This window comes from Zea mays, chromosome 7 (genome assembly GCF_902167145.1).
Source record: "Zea mays cultivar B73 chromosome 7, Zm-B73-REFERENCE-NAM-5.0, whole genome shotgun sequence".
In the NCBI taxonomy this organism is placed as follows: Eukaryota; Viridiplantae; Streptophyta; class Magnoliopsida; order Poales; family Poaceae; genus Zea; species Zea mays.
Window position 1 is genome coordinate 139,515,436 of NC_050102.1, and position 18,759 is coordinate 139,534,194.

General features: G+C 43.1%; 3 protein-coding genes across 7 annotated transcripts; 1 reads left to right on the forward strand and 2 right to left on the reverse strand.

The window, feature by feature from the left end:
- Positions 1 to 649: 649 nt before the first annotated feature.
- Positions 650 to 7,283, reverse strand: LOC100284051 (uncharacterized). Its single transcript, NM_001370574.1, has 10 exons — positions 6,902 to 7,283; positions 6,753 to 6,812; positions 5,912 to 5,994; positions 5,585 to 5,744; positions 4,338 to 4,467; positions 2,718 to 2,876; positions 2,457 to 2,635; positions 2,264 to 2,344; positions 2,034 to 2,180; positions 650 to 1,018 (listed from the first exon to the last, which is right to left on the reverse strand). The coding sequence occupies exons 1-10, from the start codon at positions 6,986 to 6,988 to the stop codon at positions 920 to 922; spliced, it is 1,185 nt and encodes a 394-aa protein (NP_001357503.1). The 5' UTR covers positions 6,989 to 7,283; the 3' UTR covers positions 650 to 919.
- Positions 7,284 to 11,735: 4,452 nt separating this feature from the next.
- Positions 11,736 to 13,361, forward strand: bk4 (brittle stalk4). The gene is made up of 3 exons (NM_001148862.1): positions 11,736 to 12,369; positions 12,451 to 12,607; positions 12,702 to 13,361. The coding sequence occupies exons 1-3, from the start codon at positions 11,967 to 11,969 to the stop codon at positions 13,126 to 13,128; spliced, it is 987 nt and encodes a 328-aa protein (NP_001142334.1). The 5' UTR covers positions 11,736 to 11,966; the 3' UTR covers positions 13,129 to 13,361.
- Positions 13,362 to 14,498: 1,137 nt separating this feature from the next.
- On the reverse strand, positions 14,499 to 18,464 carry mbd108 (methyl-binding domain 108). 5 transcript variants are annotated; one of them, XM_020540720.2, is made up of 6 exons: positions 18,333 to 18,463; positions 17,474 to 17,486; positions 16,832 to 17,347; positions 16,371 to 16,424; positions 15,908 to 16,077; positions 14,499 to 15,148 (listed from the first exon to the last, which is right to left on the reverse strand). In XM_020540720.2, exons 3-6 carry the CDS (start codon positions 17,314 to 17,316, stop codon positions 14,964 to 14,966), a joined length of 894 nt encoding a protein of 297 aa, XP_020396309.1. In that variant the 5' UTR covers positions 17,317 to 17,347; positions 17,474 to 17,486; positions 18,333 to 18,463; the 3' UTR covers positions 14,499 to 14,963.
- Between the last annotated feature and the right edge of the window lie 295 nt (positions 18,465 to 18,759).

Consider the following 18,759-nt stretch of genomic DNA (forward strand, 5'->3'; position numbering starts at 1 on the left):
TTGAAGGCTAGTTTCATGACAAGGGACTTGGAGGAGATCTGTCACAAATCCCTTGATATTCCCTTGTCACCAAACTCCGGATATTCACTTTGTATTAAAGCCAGGTGTTCAGGCTGCTACAGCCAGTGGCGAGCCAGAGTAAATCAGAGGAGGGTGCAAATGTCTTAAGAGTGCATGATAATAATATGTAAGTGGTACATATATGAGAAAAATGGTTTAAATCACTAGTTTTATAAATTTCCGTGGGTGCATGTGTATCCGATATCTTGTACGTAGCTTCGCTCAAGATTATAGCTATAATTTATAGAGACAAAACATTGTAAAAGCATCAGTATAGATTAAAACCGGGCGAACATGCAAGCGGATAGATAGGTTAGAACACAGTAGAAGTTCTTCAAGCCACTCAACTTCTCATCTTCTAACCGCCTATCAACATACATAAAGGTGGTGTTATCAGAAAAGAATCAGAGTGCAGTTCAGTATCCAGTAGAGCAATGTTATCAGACATTCCAGTCATCAGAGCCAGAGTTGCAGGAACAGGAGATGATCAAATTTCACGAGACGAAGTTCGAGCAAAGCTTAGCACAAGCAAGTGTTGTTTGCCCAGATGGGCCCATAGGCTAAAACAATTATGCACCCATAAACTGATAAACACAAGAAACAAAGAGGTGGTAGTTCATGTACACCAATGGCTGACCCGTGGCCAGAAGCAGACCAAGCCCTACGAACAACACAAGGCTGCCGTCGTCGCATGCTTGATTGATTGATTACACGAAGAAAAAGAAAAGAAAAGATGCAATGGGTGCCAAGCTGCTGTCTCACACTACTGCTACTAATGTTACAGATAAAAATGATTTACACAGGCAATATTGTACAAAATGACGATCCACACAAAACAGAGCCGCCGCACTCACGGCGGTCACGGAATAGGGTCCCTCTGCGCGCCAGGCGGAGCGATAGGCATTGGGAAGTCGAAGGAAAAATACCCGCCCAACTCAGGGGCCTCCACGTATGGACTCTGAACAGAAACAAGGGCAGCTTTTAGTCTCATGCTTGACAACAGAATCTCATGTCCATGAAGGGATTTGCTACCACGACACGTTTTTACAGTTACAGTAAGAGACAACAAAAACGAACCTGCCAAACCTAATTTCTACTTGCAGTGTTAGTTAACTGTTGTATTGTACATATAACCATGGATGTTATGCTGGTGGTCTAAGGCTGAAGTTAGACTTGAGTTGATGTGACCAGTGCAGTAGTTGGTTGTCCTCATTGTAGGACATACCAAGTCCAAGTGTTTGAATGCATTAAGCTAATAATTAGCTGTTAAAATTAGATGAAAGACATCCAAACAGTCTAGCTAATAGTTCAGTTATTAGCTACTTTTAGCAAATTAGTTAATAGTTAGCTAGCTAATTCCACTCGCAATTTTTTAGCCAACTAACTATTAGCTCTAGTGCATTCAAACACCCCCTGAGGCTTAAAGCACCAGTCGCTAGACCTGACGCTGGAGAAAACAATAAAGGGTGGCTGTATGTATTTGAAGCAGAGATTGGTGAAATTCGATGGAGTTGGACCCCAATTAGTCACCATAAGATGTGGTGGCTACCGTGTTTTATATGTTGGTCCCATTTGTTGAGATTTAGATAATTACTAGTGATCTATATCCAGAGGCAAGTGGAGGCATACGACTGACAGGACGAGGAACTAGTTAAGACTTAAGAGGTCATATTGATGCATTCTTTTTATGTCTACGGTGGTCTGGGTAATGCTATATCATATTCATTTATATAGCATTCTGTAACACCTGACAAAATCTATCTCCACGTATACTGCTTATAAACAGAACAAAAAAATGTTCCACTTTGTGACACTTCTTCAGATAACACTATTTATCCCCCCCCCTCCCCTAAATCATTATACTATAGCTCCCGACAATTATAGCAATTAACATTAACCACCTCACAATAAGTATGGCACTGACCAACCAACAAAAACATTTTTTTGGTTCTTAGGACGTAGCAAATAAGCACCTGGGAATAAGGTGGGTTTGTATCGAACATTTGGTCCCTGGGAGATCTTGGAGATGACTCCGGTGAACTATCATCATTCTCATCCAAGTTATTTATTGTATTATTCATTGCTGCTGGATCTCCCTCAGCAGTGCTAAGCTTGGCTTGCTGCAAGATAAAAGCCTAAATCAGATCATGGAATACACTTGATAACTTACAAGATGCATTGAAAAATATATGAAGAATTGTACATGGAATATTTTGCCTAAAGTTTTCAATCCTTTAGCTCGAACTCGCAGTTCCTCTTTCCTGGCACTGCTGTCATGAAGCACCTGATATTGATTAAAAACAACTAAAACCACTGTCACAACTAACAACAGCGAAATATCAGATACAAAATATCTTTAAACCCCTTAGAAATATAGAGAAGATATGAAAACAGACCATTTGACACACATGTGACAGGGTTTCCTCTATATCAGCAACATTAAGCTTCCATAACGAGTCCACCATAACACTCTTATGTGTCAGCATGTAAGCCTCCAGTTCCTCTTCATTGTAGTGGCACTCATCACTGAGATGCTTTCTCCAGTCTTCCTGCAGCTGCATAAGAGCTAATGCACCTGCAGATACAAAGCAAATCTCATGAACAAATTACAGATCTATGCTAACATCAATGATATTTAGTGAACAAAATAACTTTACCTGTTGCAGCAGTTATTTGGGATTTAATAGAATGCCCTTTGTTTCTGAACCATTCAGCAATAAATGGAACACCAAGATATTTAGCTTGCTTTCCAAGCTCCTTAGAAGCTTGTCTCGAATACACATAACCAATAGTACTCAACATATCAACACCGTATGCTGCAAAATAAGAAAAAAAATAGAACCAGAAAAAAAACTCGTAGTCAATATTTAATTATATTCAAAATGTGACCATAAAAACAAAAGGAACACCTCCAAGTCCTGGGTTCGATTCCTATCGGGAGCGAATTTTCAGGCTTGGTTAAAAAAATCCCCTTGTTGTGCCATATCCGCTCTCGGGTTGCGATGTCCTGTGCGCCACCCTCCGGTTGGGCCGTTGCAGAGTAGACAATTGACGCCGGCCCGTTAGTGATGGGAGGCCAGGGTTCGGGGATTTTCTCGGTCGGGACCATTGTTTCGGTCTCTTCTTATATGGAATACCGGGAGGGCGGTCTTTCCCTCCCCGACCGATTTTTTTTTAAAGGAAGTGCTACAGAACATTCTTTATTGCCCGAATTGTAAGAATACACAGGGATACAAGAGCAAACAAAAGATTTAGACCAAGCACCAGAAACGATCAATCATGTGCTCTCTTCCTGTGTTTTGGCCAGGGAAGTCTGGTCCTTGGTGCTGCAATGGCTGAACCAAGTTGTGCGACCTCCAGACCCTGATAGCAGACTCAATTCCTGATGGTGTCGATCAGTAGGATCGCTGCCTAAGACTGGCTCCAGCAGAACCTGTAAAAGATTATGTACTCTAAATATAGAGGTTTGTCAGATCCTTTATCCCTCCAACAAGAGACTCTAAAAGGTCCACTAAAATTTAGAGGATGGCATGCGTCCGCTATGTATAGAGGGTGTATGGTGATCCTCTATGCACTGTGCTGATTCCTATGTCTATGTGTTCACGTGCTCACGAGCGGTAAGAAATAATATAGAATGTCAAATCTGGTAACATTGTTGATATAGAGGATGAAATTTAGGGGATATAAGAAGATATAGAGTACATAATCTTTTCGAGAGTGCTGTAAAAGATAGAGAATATTCCTTTAGAGGATGAAATTTAGTGGACGTTGCTGGAGACAACCTAAGGAGTTGCGGAAGGGATTTAACTCCGTGGTGGTGCTTGTCTCTTGGGAGCTTTGGAAACATAGGAATGCATGTTTCTTTGATAGGGTTAGGCCGGATGCACATGTTGTGGTGCAATCTGTGGCTGCAGATGGGCATTTATGGTGTCTCGCGGGGGCGAGAGCTCTACAGGATTTAGTCGTGAGTGTTGCCCCCTAGAGGTCATGGTCGTGTATGGTTTAAGTCTGTAAAGTGTTCTGTTTCTGTACACCCCTGGGGGGCCTGGGGGAGCCTAATCTCCTAGGGGCTATCTCTTTTTCTTTCTTAATGAAATGACGCGCAGTTCTCCTGCGTGGTTCGAGAAAAAAACAAAAGATTTAGAGCTACCAAGCAGGGATCAAAGCAGAAAATACATACAGAACCCACGAGTTGTTGCATGGATATACAGACTAGGATTATAGGGCTATCATTAATATTTTGGGGAGGTGAAGGAATGGTTGTCATGAACACATACCGGCATTAGAGAGTCTAGTAACCTCAGCATCAGCATACTGGATAAATTCCTCTTTGTTTCCTTGAACATAAAGATGCAACCTATCTTTTAGTGCCTCTGCAAGTTTCTCCTCTCTTTCTTTTTGTACAACCTACATCATAATTAAATCATTAAATCAACAGTACGCCAGAAAGTATAAATAGTGAAACACCGAGCAACAAATTGAACATTTCAAGCACCAGAAAGGTTTTGTTGTTTGAATATTTAAAGTACTAGTAAGACCGTGTCCAGTAGTTTATTTATATGTTTACCCAAAACACTGTTCTACACTGTTCTGCACTGTAGAATGCACTGTTTGCAGATTGAAATTTGAATATAGGAATGAGGATGGGTAAGCTGCCGGAAATAGTCTAAAGAACAGAAATTTGGGTAGCATTTCCATACAGCTAATAATAATACCACATCAAGTGTCATTAATCTCAGTCGACAATGATGGTTGATAAATCCATCATTCCGATCTGGTATAATAAAGGCTAAATGGGATCACCACTATAATTTGAAAGTGCTGCAGAGGTCAACAAGCATGAAGATTGATATTCTGCATGAGAAATGCCATGCAAAAACAACTCATAGAGTGTATTATTTCTTGAGTTTCTCAAATTTATCATTATTAGAAGCTTGTTAAGCTCTGCAGCTCATGGAAGTTCCCAAAATGTTGAAAAGGCCAATCTTGTAGTGTTAAACGCAGGTAAAGCATTAAATGCAAGCAGTAACTTCACATTCCAACATTAGATTTTATTAGAGTACTGTGTAGAGTAAGTGACTACAAAGGCTGACACTGATTGAATACTTCTCATTCAAATAACAGGTTTTAACAAAGAAATAGGAGAAATAGTGTCAAAATTAGTGTGTGTAGATCACATTCACATTTATGTAACCTGGGACATAATGTATGAGAAAAGGTAGGTTTCATGAAGCTAATATGATCTATGATTTCTCATGAACTTTCTGGCTTCTAGTGTCAGGAATAAGGATATCTGTTTTGCCAAACAATAGCTTCATTTTCACTTGGAAATTCTTAAAGTAATAGTAACAGCAAGTAACAACAAACCACTATGAATTGTTTGGGGTAGTACATAATGAAAAACTTAGAAAAATCATAGTCTTCAGTAAAACAAAACAGTTATGAATTTCCAATCAAGAATGAATATGACAAATATGATAGAATGCCCAAAAGGGCAACAAATCATCCTGGTAAAGAGTCATACTCGCATTTGCTCTTGCAACCTTCTTGGATCGATCTGTTCGTTTTCAGTAAAACCATCAAGTGAAGCCATGGATGCCATCGCCAGCTGACCAATGTAGTCCTCAAAAAGCTCGCTACCGAACAGCATCGCAAAAATTGCTGCAGGATCAATTATCGCTTCCCTATAGGATAATGTTAGAAAGCAAATCAGAATGCAACCATCAGACAAGATTTGACAGCATATGAGATTAAATACCAGCTACATAAGTAAACTATCAAGAAAAATAAATTCTACTAGAGCACTTGAATTTTCAACAACACAATGGCATGTATCGGTACTTAAACATACGTTGAAATACCAGGTTTCCCATGTAAGTCATAGTCTTCACGCTGCTTGGGATTACTGAGCACTTGGTATGCCTCCCCCAATTCCTGCAGTAGTAGTAACTCAGATGAAGATGTGGCGTCTTTCTTTTTATACAGTCCGATTTGCATTGACATCAAATATGTATCTCAAAAGCAACAAGATGCAGAGTGAAGGAATCCACGATAAATGGACATGTGGCAGAATCGCCAGTTCAATATAGTACTCCCTCCGTCCCAAAATATAATTCGTTTTAGACTAATCATATATTCATTAAGTAACATATGAATGTAGTTTGTATATATGTTTATATTCATTATCATTAAATGAATATGAATAGAAAAAAAGTGGATTAGAAAGAACTATATTTTGGGACGGAGGTGGTATTGTTTTCTACCCTGAACAACGGAATACTGTTGTTGGGTGTATGGCACAAGGATCCCACAGTGCATTTATTTATCCACTTAAGGATGTGTTTGGTTTGAGGCCAAAGTAGTATGAGGCGGGGACGTCACCGTCTCTTTGATTTTTTATCTGATTTTCACCCATAGTGACTCTCATGCAAACACTATAATGCAAACACTATAGAAAATCTGTCCGTCCCTTTTCATCCCTCATTTTACGTCCAACCAAACGCACTCATAAATGTTCAGCTGTTTCTGAAATGCGCACCTAAAAAGTTGAGTAATGCGAAAAATGCAGTGATTTAGCCGATTGGAGCTCAGTCGCGTTAGCACAATGGCAGGTAGTATCAGGGAAAACAAGTAGGATCCGCCGCTGCTGCGGTTGAGAACTGAACGAGTCAGTGGAGCATTAGAATACTTGCCTGGAACCTCGCCGCCGCAAGCGGATCATCTGGGTTCTTGTCCGGATGGACCTGCCTCGCCTGCAACACGAGCAGCAACCACCGAAATGAGGCGAAAGTAACCATCTCTGAACGCACGGCAACGATGGGGAAGGGCGCGCAGGCAGCACCTTGACGTAGTATGCCTTCTTGATCTCGGCCTCGGAGGCCGTCGGGCTCACTTCCAGCACGTCGTAGTATCCCGTCTCCCTTACCATCGAACCACGCTACTCACTTCTCCTCCCTGCGCGCTCTCTGCTCCCGCAGGTCCCGCCGCTTGCGCTCGATCGGAGTTCCCGGGATCTCCGCTCGCCGCCGCGCCCGCCACCGGTTACCTCTCCTTCCCTCGGAGCGGGTGGTGCGGGACAGCGAGAGGGGGCGAGGTGGCTGGCGCTGCAATGCTCTGGCGGAGTGGCGGGTGGCGGCTCCTTGCTGGGGGTGATCCGTCCGACCATAAAGCCGCCTCGAATAATTCGCATGCTTTTTCCCCGCCTCCCCTCTCCTCCACCGTATTATAATGCGGGGATGAGTCACATTGACATGGAGCTCTTCCTCGCTAGTCAAAATCAAAATCGTGTTCCCCGTTCCCCTCTCCCCTCTCCCCTCTCGGTAAAACTAAAACCCTCACTCGCTGATCCCGCGGTTTCGCGAGTGAATTATCGCGCTGGTGAGGTGGACCACATGGCCGGCGCTGACCCCGGTCAAACGAATGAGGCGCGGTAGCGGTCAGGTTTGGTGGCCCACCACGTGGTGACCACTGGGCCGGATAAGGCCCGCGCGTATATATATTTATTTAAGCTCTTCCAGAATTTGTGCTACGAGGGATTAGCCTAAACTAAACTAAAGCAAACTTCATGCAAAAAAAAATGCCTATAGACTTCACTTCACAGCTCTATGCTGATTCCGCATGGACCGGACCCGGCGCAACGCATGAGAGGCTGCTGTTCCCGGCACGCGTCAGGAGCTCGATCGCTCGGTTTGGCTTTGGTGCAGCAAACGCACGGGCACGCATGGAATTGGGAACGAACCTGAGTGGATGACTGGATTCTTTCTTCAAAGGAAGGGAGAAAAAAGTGGGGCTTGGAATGGGCGGTGGAGGCGCCCTCATGTCGCAGGTACTAACTAGTACGTGCGTGTAAAGCCACTAGTCCGACGCCCCTACAGCTGCAAAAGGCGTCCGCAGGAGCAGGACAGCCCCCATCCGAGGACGAGGACGACGACGACGAGCAGCGCAGAACACGCATGGGGGGGCGAACATTCGCGAGGCTGCCGAAATGGGCAGGTATGGTCGACGACACTTCGTCGTTAAGGAAAAGCCATTCCACGGCGTGTTTCGCGGAATTGCATGTTAATTGTTATTTTCGTTAACCATGTGTCTAGGATCTTAACTTGGTATGCTGAATCACCCGTGTATAGGTTGGTTCGGGAGGCGTGTCTACTCCTTTAAAGTACTGGTTTTATGCGTTGTATCTCGTACATCATATGTGAAACGTGTAAGTTTGTTTCTCTCTTCCAATTCTCCTCTACCAATGAACCGTTACTATAGATGGCCAGCCGTGCCGGGCTAATCGTGCCGGTCCGGAGCACGACACGACACGGCTGGTGTCGGGCCCGTGCCGGCACGGCCCAATAGGTAGTGTCGTGCCTGCAGGGGCGAATCTAGGGGGGTTTATCGGGGTCAGGCGACCCCGATAAATTTTATAAATCCTTTAGCAAAATACTGTTAAAGTTCATAAAAATTTGTATGATATAGCAAAGCTGCTCTTGATGACCCCGATCATATTTTCGGCTAGATTCGCCACTGCGTGCCTGGGCCGAGCATCAGGCATGCTGGCCGGCACGGGCACGGCACGATTAGCCCCCAGGCACGGTTAGGCACGATTATGCATGATTAGATCCAAACACACCTAGTTAGCTGTGTGTTGTAATCTTTTTTCTTATATAGGGTTTTCTCATAAGGGTGAGTTTTTACCTAAATAGGTTTTTAATGAGTCAGCCATTGCACTAAACAGTTCAATATTAGCTATTTTAGTATGTTTTAACTGTGTTTGTGAATATTTGACTAAAATTCTGTGGTGTAGTGCTAAACGGGCTATATGGGCTAAACGGGCTATATGGGCTAAACGGGCCGGCACGGCAAGGCTAAGCAGGCTTAGTGCCGTGCTTGGGCCTGGCCTTAGGCACTAGTGCCGTGCCGGCACGACACGACTATTAAACGGGCCAAACGGGCCGTGCCCTAACCATGTCGTGCCTAGTCGTGCCCGGGCCGGGCCGTGCCGTGCCGCCCATTTGGCCATCTCTAACTGTTACATTACATATGACCCATAAGAAACCATCCCAGCACAACACGATAGAAAGTCGCACCCAGCACCACGTACTACGTTAGCTGAAGGACAACGACGTTAAAAGTGGATGACTCTCTGTTCTTCAGCTAACGTGGTGCTAGGTAAGATAAAAGGTTGTACGTGCCCTTATATGGTTATACCTTCCTCGACCTTTTGACTAAGATAAAAGAGAGCCGGAGAGCCAATGCACTCACCGGACATGTCTGTTATCTGGTAATGCATTAAATTTCTCGCTCGACATGAGTTATTCACAGACAAAGACTTCTAGATGGTTGGCTCTGGACTCATCGGGCGTGTCCACTAGACGTTATGTACTATTAATGGCTAGTTTTGAAACTAACAGTCAGAGTGTCACATATGGCTAGTTTTGAAACTAGTTGTTAGAGTATCACCAAACATGTTCGGTGCAGGTAGCAAGGTCACACCGAACATGTCCAGTGTCCCATAAATATTGAGTGGAGAGGCAACAAATAATCCTTTGTCTTAGGGCTATACATACCCCTCCATCTCGTATTTAGAGTCTCTCTTGCTTATTTGTTGAAGTAAAAAATAATTTGAAAAACAAGGAGAAGTTCTTGTCTACTGAAGTGGTTAATATTTGATAAGATTAAGAAGCTTATTAGTGAACAAAGAGTAAACTCAAGATGTGAGCAGTTGTGGGTGATTCACCGCATTGGTGATTCACCGCATTGGAGTAACAAAAAATAGCCTTTAGTGAAGACTTGTTCCTTTGTGGATCAAGGAAAAGTAATACCCTTACACAAGTGCTCTAACAAGAACCGGTGGAAAGTGTTGACTGTCCAATACCTTAAAAACCATCAATGTACTTCTATCCCTCTTTACTTTTATGTATTTACATTTGTGCAATTACATTAATGTCTTTACATTCCTAGAATTGCCACGCTAGTGTAGGATTGAAAACTTAAGAGTGTAGAATTTTATGCATAGTACAGAAATCAATGCTAGACAAAACAAATGTAATGGAATAAATGATAGATCTTAATTATTAAAAAATAGATCAGACCAATTCAGTATACTCTTGAATATTTTGATTCTTTCATATTTCTCTATCAGGTATAGTTTATACAACAAAAGATTGAGCTTGTTGTATTAGGTCTATTCTTATTATGGTGTAGGTGAGGCAATGTGATAAGAGTTGAACAAGTACAATAATGTTTAAATATCGTAGGTTTCCAGTGTGGTGAATTTTCTTACAGGTAATGAACACGTGATTAGCAAGCCACGATGCGTCTAAATATTTGTAGCCTTGCTTAAAATGTTCATTTTCTTTCTTGGGGTTGTTTTTCACGCAATGCAAATATTGGTTGGGTTTATAAAGTAAGAACAACAATGTTTTGTATACTTTTTTTGGCAGCAAGATTATATACACACACATAATTCTAATCAGAAAGTCATTTGTTTGCCAAATGAATCCGTGGTATCTCAGTCCTAAGGATATTGATGTTTTGTTTGCCAAATGAACCCGTGAGCACACATCTCACGTTGTTGGCATTTTTTTTTTTGCCAAACGCGAGATTTGTGCCCTTATATCAGTATATTTCCCATTCGTTTAAAAATAAACTTTATTAGAACTACTTCTTATATACATAGCCAATACAAATACTAGTCTTACTTTCTCATTTCTCTTATCCGCAAGTTGTGGAACTCTTAAAATCTCTACAACGTCAACACAGGCCAGATCAAACATAAGGCTGCCTTCAACAACCTTCGCTAAATTTCATATTCTAAAAAAAAAATTGTGTTATTCACAGTACACTCTAAAAGATTTTATTCTATATATCTTTATTATCTCCAACAATGTACTCTAAATTGTATCCTCTATATCCTATGAATTTCCGAGCACATATTGTTTTGACAAGATTTTAACTGATCCACAGTTTGCAAATTGTTTTTATTCATATTAATTAATATAATGTAGAAATAAAGTGGGGTTTTTAGCGTGAACACTGAACACACACGTATTGTTTTGACAAAATTCGGATGTTGTTGGAGGTGGTAGCGTGGACATGGAACGCTAAATTTCGCGTACATGTTTTTTTAGCGGGTGTTTGTTGGAGTTGATGTCGCAAGCTAGCCAGCTAGCTAGCTTCAGTCCATATCACGGCATCACCCACCTGATTTTTTATACGAGTGACAGATGATCTGTCATTGAGCTGTGAGCCTGTCGCTTTCGTAAATTGACACGGGAATTTCAATTGTAGTAATATTCCTTTTCTTCTAATGCGAGAATCGTATTATTTCGTGTTATGCCCGGCTGTGATTGCTAAGCATTCTGACGTTAGAATCGGTCTATAATAATAACACTTCGTACCGCTTCTGTGTGAATTGTTTAGGCCTCGTTCGTTTGCACAGGATTACATCCTGATTTATTCCAGCTAATCAAAACCTATATAAATTAGAGAAACAATTCAGATAGGAATTGTTCCAGGCCTCCATTCCGTAGTAACCGAACGGCCCCTTATGTGAAAAACACTCAAATTTCGTTCACTTTTTCTTTATCTACGCGGAAAATCTATCCTGAGTTGCTGCCTGCCCGGGCGCGTCTCCCCCCTGACAGCCTCCCGCCACCGACACCCACATCTCTCCCCGTCGGCACATGTGTAGTTGCCACTTCGCTTTCCCGTTCTCTCACCTTACCTCACACTCCTCTCCATCGATTAATCTCCTCCCCCTCAACAACCGCGAGATCTTCAGCTACCGCTCTCTCCGGTCGCGTTTGCATCCGCATTCCTCAGATCCAGATTCGAGCCCCAGCCCCGCTTCGAGATCCAGCTAGCTCTCTATCAAGCATCCGGCGGAGCGAGCAGCGGGGGGCTCGGCGAGAGAGAAGATGAAGCGGAAGACGCGGAACAAGATCATCGTATGGACGCTGGCCCTGGCTGCAGTGGCGATTCTGGTGGGCGGCACGATTGCGCTGGTGCTCACGGCGGGGACGTGGAAGGCCAAGATAAAGAAGTCGCAGGAGAAGATCTGTAACAAGGGGTGGGAGTGCTCGGGGAGCAAGTACTGCTGCAACGACACCATCACCGACTTCTTCAAGGTGTACCAGTTCGAGAACCTCTTCGCCAAGCGCAACACCCCCGTCGCGCACGCCGTCGGGTTCTGGGACTACCAGGCCTTCATCACCGCCGCGGCCCTCTTCGAGCCCCAGGGGTTCTGCACCACCGGCGGCAAGCAGATGCAGATGATGGAGCTCTGCGCCTTCCTCGGGCACGTCGGCGCCAAGACTTCATGTAACATCCTTGCTCCCTCTCTGGTGCTTGGGCTGCAGGAGGAACCGATTGACTGACTAGCGGCTACGAAACTGATTGCAGGTGGGTACGGCGTGGCGACCGGCGGGCCGACGGCGTGGGGGCTGTGCTACAACCACGAGATGAGCCCCGACCAGACCTACTGCGACAAGACCTACACCCAGTACCCCTGCGTCGAGGGCGCCGAGTACTACGGCCGAGGCGCGATTCCTGTCTACTGGTAATGCTGGCCGCTGAATCAATTCGAAAGTTGGAGAGCAGTAGAGATTAGCAACCAAGCCCTGAATCTCTCTCTGGTCGGGCACTTCTTTCAGGAACTACAACTACGGCGCTGCCGGTGACGGGATCAAGGCGGATCTGCTCCACCACCCAGAGTACCTGGAGCAGAACGCGACGCTGGCATTCATGGCGGCGATGTGGCGGTGGATGACGCCGATCAAGAAGAGCCAGCCGTCGGCGCACGACGCCTTCGTGGGCAACTGGAAGCCCACCAAGAACGACACGCTCAGCAAACGCCTGCCTGGGTTCGGCGCCACCATGAACATACTCTACGGCGAGTCGATCTGCGGCAAGGGATACGTCGACGCCATGAACGTTATAATCTCGCACTACCAGTATTACCTTGATCTCATGGGCGTCGGCCGTGAGCACTCTGGCGACAACCGTGATTGCGCCGAGCAGGCACCGTTCAACCCCTCCAGCCCGACGGATGACCAGAAGCAGCAGCAATCAGGAAGCTAAGACGGACTCATTGCGCCATTGCCACTGATCAAGCTTCCACAGCGCTAGATTGAGCTACAGATTCTTCAGGATGCGTGAAGCTGCATGCATCGTGTTGATGTTGTTTTGAATAGACTGTATGTACTGTCTATGTGAATTGCGAGATTTGTGGTTATTTACTACCATGTTGTCCATAGATAGTCTGTTTTGGTTTCTTTGGTTCTGTCAGATACGTTATACACATGTTTAAAGAGAACTGAACATACCAGGACCCTTTTTCCGCTTGAACTTCTCTGTGTGCTTCCTACCGAAACATCACCTGGCCTTTTGTATGTCTCGTATTATTGGGTTGTTATCTAGCGCTAGCACATTGTTAACATTTGGACTAGAGCATGGTTATTCCGACCAGGGACAACCTAACCGAGGTACAAAAATGAATGATGTGAACTTGCTTGTACTGTGAAAAATAGAGAAAGTATTCCACACTTGTTCCTGCTTCTGGAGTGAGTTGTAGGCGTGTAGCTAGAGAATGTGGACTCGCTTGGCATGGCTGAATGTACAGGCATGCGGAATGCATATGATTTTGAATCCTTGAACTAAACTGTTGCTCCGTGAGAAAATGAATAGAACGTTTAACATGTTTAACTGAACGCCTCTATGGAGCCTTTTGAAGCTAAGAGACAACGTCTGTTTTCAGAATGGGTGCTGGCAAGGTTTGCCGCAGCCATGGACTCCGTGATATGTATATGCTCAAAAGGCTGGGAACTATGTGCAGAGAAATGCAAACTTAAATGATCAAAGGCGCTGTTTGTTGCTGATAACCAGTGCGTGATGATCTCCAAAAGTACAACTACGCAGGGGCGGTCCTTCCTCGAGGTGCTACAAGGTACGCTGCTGGGGATTGGGGAAGCTGGCGCCAGGGCGCAGGAAGGGCCGGTGCCCTTGACCTTGCCTGTGGAATCTCTATACCTAAAACTCAGCCCCAGGAGAAAATGAGCCTAAACTTAGAATCGAATTCATTTTCAATTAACTTGACACCCCTGGTCTGGTCTAGTCTAACTTGACAAAATGCAATTTTTTAGAGACTTTTTAAGTGTTAAATATTCTTAGGTGCCTAAGATAAATGGTTGGCACGACTTAGTTGTGATATAATTTTTCAACAACACATAGCTCAAAAATACAAATTTTTAAATGCTAAATATGCTTAGGTGCTTAACATAAATAGGGTAGCACGACTAAGTTGTAACATATTTTTCATTACTTTACTGCCAACATTAACTTTTCTACAACTCACGGTGACAACTAAACCAAATTGACTAAGATTTGCTCAAAGATAGCTAAGCTCCTAAAAGAGACATGGATCACAATATCAAATCAAAAACGTGCACAGAGAATTACAATAGCAATAGCGCAGTACTAGCATATAAACTTTACGACATTTCAGAACCTTGGCTGCTGGTCCGTCTAACAAAGAACATGAGATTAGATCCGAGGTGCAGCAGAACTAGGCCGCTGACAGTTCTTAATCTTACATAAAGAAAGATCATCTTACATAAGCAGGTTCCTAGCTAAGTACTACAACGTAATAAACATATTTATCCAAACAAGTTCCATAGGGCTCTAAACTCTCGTGCAAACATTTCGTTAAGTAGCTGCCCCCAAAATGTCGGTTTTTGGGTCAGCCAGCTTCTGTGGTGTAATACTACAAATAAGGCCGTGTGCGACCACATAAAACAGAGAAGCTGACTCCCAAGGAAAACGAGAAACAAGCAGAGGACCAATAAAACCATGGCAGGGGGGTAAGTTGGCATCACGACGCTGCCCACTTTTACTTTTCAGTTAGAAGTCTCCCCGTTCTAAGCATCCTCCAACTTTGGTTCAAGTTCATCAGAGAGATGGTTTGGCTCTACTGACAAAGAGCTTCCTATTTTCCTCTTCCGGGTTAGCACTACTTCTGATGCAAGTGTCTCATCGGCGAAAGAAGCTTCTTCACTGGCATCACCCTCATGTTTTGTAGGAACTGCCCAGGCTATAGGGTTCACTGAAACAAAATGTTTAATAAGAAAAGTATAGTGAGTCTAGCAGTGTACATACTACTGCAATACAACAACACCAAGACATAGTTAATTAAGTTTCTTATCAAAATGTAGAAGAGAACTTGCTGCACAATCTAACACTTAGCGGTAAGTAACCATGATGAAAAAAATCGTTTGTCTTAGTGTCTACTCCATCCGTTCCAAATTATTAGATATTTTGACTTTTCTAGATATGTAGCTTTTACCATGCACCTAGATATACACTGTTTAGATACATAGTAAAAATAATGTGTCTAGAAAAGACAAAATCTTTTTATTTGGAACAGAGAGAGTACAATAGAGATGCCAGGACATTAAAGGATATTTTCTAGTACACATACCCAACATGCGGCAGTTAGCAAGGCCTCTTTATATAGTTTTTTTGGGGGTGGGGGTGGAAAAAGTTTTCCCAACAAATCCCATAACCCAAATAACCTCACAAAAAATTCATTTGAATTATTATGTACCACAAAAGCAATTCAACAGGTTAAATAAATTCACTACTCCCATATCTAACCAGGGCTTCAAACTAATCAAGTAGTAAGAGGCCGGATAGCTACATCATCCTAGCCTGTCATATTCCAAACCTCTGCTTGTCTGCCCATGTGTTTCAAGCTATATCATTCATGGATTAACATGGAAATTGGAGAACTTCATCAAAGAATCAATAGTTCATGCATTACACTGGAAAACAATCATTAGTTTGCTGATACCGAATTAGAGACCTTCTTCTGGTTCAGAAGACTTAGAGGTAATTGTACTTGCTTCATCACTTGCATTTATCAACTTTGGTTTCTTTTTGACATAGTCCTGCCGCAAAGGTCTAGGTATCTGGAACGAAAACTGAGCTAAAGTTACACCCTGTGCAACATGCTCTGGATTCTCTTGGAGGAACCTGCCAAAAGTAAGACATGGAGGCTTTAAGACAGACAGGTTGAAGCATATGTATACAATTCAGAAATATAAGGAATAAAGGCAGTGCATAACTGGTAGTCTGGTACAGTTAACATCTGCATACTATTTATTCGTAATATGTCATTAAAGGCCTTACAACATACAATAATTGATGTGAAAGTTCTGCTCATGAATTCAAGATGTTGCAACTTTTCACAGTGCAATTTCAGGAAACTTATAAAGCTGATAAAGGATGGTATTCAAGGAAGTTTTGAAGAAATTAGAATGCCATACCTATCGACTTCAACCAGAGACCTAAGTTTCCTTCCAGTAGGAGAGGTATAGTATCTGAAAGCAAATAGAAGAGGGTTTGTCAGGGCCCAAGAAGGCACACTACAGTGCCACTACAGTAGCCATCCATAACAGGGTTACACAAACATATTAAGTTCAGAAAATGCAGTAAAATTGTGTAAGTATGTCCCGCAGGTCAATATTTTTATCCATGATGCTGCAGACATACATGTCTGTTTTTTGCTAGATCCATGATATTTTGGAGAACATTTTGGAAAAAAACATAATGTTCCAACCAAAATGCATAGCACACTCGTCAAAGCAGTTATGTTTTATGTTATTTTCTCTATCATTAACAATGATCTGAAAGGAAAGATGACAGCAATAAAAACTGGAACCAAATTGTGTTGCAAAAGATAATAAGATCAGAGCAAAAACAGCACTAACAGAAAAGCATTACTTACACATCAGCAAATTTGGTACCCCCTTCACCTCTTATCCTAATCTGCCTTTCCCATCCATGAGGGGGTTGTGCAATATTGGGTTTGTCAATAGCCCAAAGCCTGCTACCGTCCTGAGATATATCTTCTGGGTCATTGCATGTTATATCAGGTCTCCATTCACGAGCTCTTTTGCATACAAAAGGTTCCTGTATAATACGTTCACGAATTTCTTCGTATTTCTCTTTTGTTGGAATAAGCCTCCATTTAAAACATTTAGCACATTGGACAGTGAATGCTCCAATAGATGGTGATATCCCCTTTGTTATCACTGACTTCTGCAAACGGTTTTCTCCCAGTTCATCTGCTGCTTCAGAGTTGAACACAACCATTTGATTTGATGCAGTTTCTGAAGAAAAACCGTCATTGTCAAATCGGGAGCGATTGCTATCAGAAGGCACCACAATCCGACTGTTTTTTGATGACTGAGGAGATTTAGAACTTTCCATCGATTTTGTAAAAATATTAGAGCCTGAGTACCTGCAGTTGGTAAATGTTAGAATTCCCTGCTACAAACAGAAGAATCATTCCATGTGGAATATGTGCACATTATGTATCACATCCAGTACACATGAAGGTTCAAATGATAGTGTGATGGATGCTAACCTGAGTACCTGACCTGCATAAGCAAACCAACCTACTTGGTTAACAATATTTTGTAAAAAAGTTAGATGGTATTGTATGACAAGAAGCACCCCTGATTCAGACTGATGCTTTAAGTGCAGTTGTGATGGCTTATTTTATGCTTCACTGAACAAGAGATTAATTACATAGCAATGCACACAAGACAAGCTGCATACTCACTATTAATCAACTGCACTAGCGATCCTCAATTGTTGACACAAACAGATATCAGCACCAGAAATGTAGCTCAATGGGTTGAGCCTACCTCAGTTTCTTGAACAATAACATATATAAACAGAAATTTTTATTCATTGGAAGGATCAAGATGAAATCTACAGATGACAGAGGTGTCCGCAAAGAACCCTATGCAAATGGCAGGAGTTAATACGGGCATAGCAATTTTGTTAGAAAATGACCAACAACCGCAGCTAGTGTAGATCGATCTTGCACGCTGTAAGAACCTAACTGAACCATGCGTGGATGGACTAGACTAGGGTGTCATGCAGCAAGCAAATAGCTCCCGGCTGAATGGAGAGAATTGATTTGGATGTAATTGCTCTCACTCAGACAAGAGGTGGTTTCCTATACCAAAGCAGCTCCTAAACCATCCTGTCCAGCTTGCCTAGGTCACTCACCAGCGAACGAAGAAATTGATCCGAGCCCGGACGGATCTCCACCCTGCGCCTACCCAGAGTGTCTACGATTTGAGCATGCAGGCGGTCTCCGAAGATATCGAAGTCCGGGGGGACCGAGACTGGGGCTGGGGACGGGGAGTGGGTGCTCCGGCAAAGAACAGCGGGGTTTACGGCGGAGGGTAGGAGTTGAGGAGGGTAGTGCTTACTCGCGTTCTCCGCCCCGTCCCCAATGGCCCCGATCGGGTTCTGGTCCGAATGGAGGCCTGCCTCGTGCCTCGTGCCTCGTGCGGGCACCCTGCAAACTGAGGCTCGCTTCAACTCCTTGGGCTGACCAGTAAACTTGACCGAATACACGAGGGAGGATTTATCTTATATCTTACTTTTTTTATTTATTGTATTTTAGTTTAAAAATAAACCAGTAACGACAAATATTTAAAAACGGAAATAGTATTATTTAAAGAATCATCCTACTATTCAATTTTGAATAGTAAAGGAATTTCTCGCTTATGGATCATTTTAATTCCCTAGTCACCAAATCATGGTGTGGCATTATTTCTGTAGTAAGAGAGCTTTTTGTGATTATAGTTAGGGATGAAAACGGACGGAAACGGACGGAAAAATCCCTCTCCCATT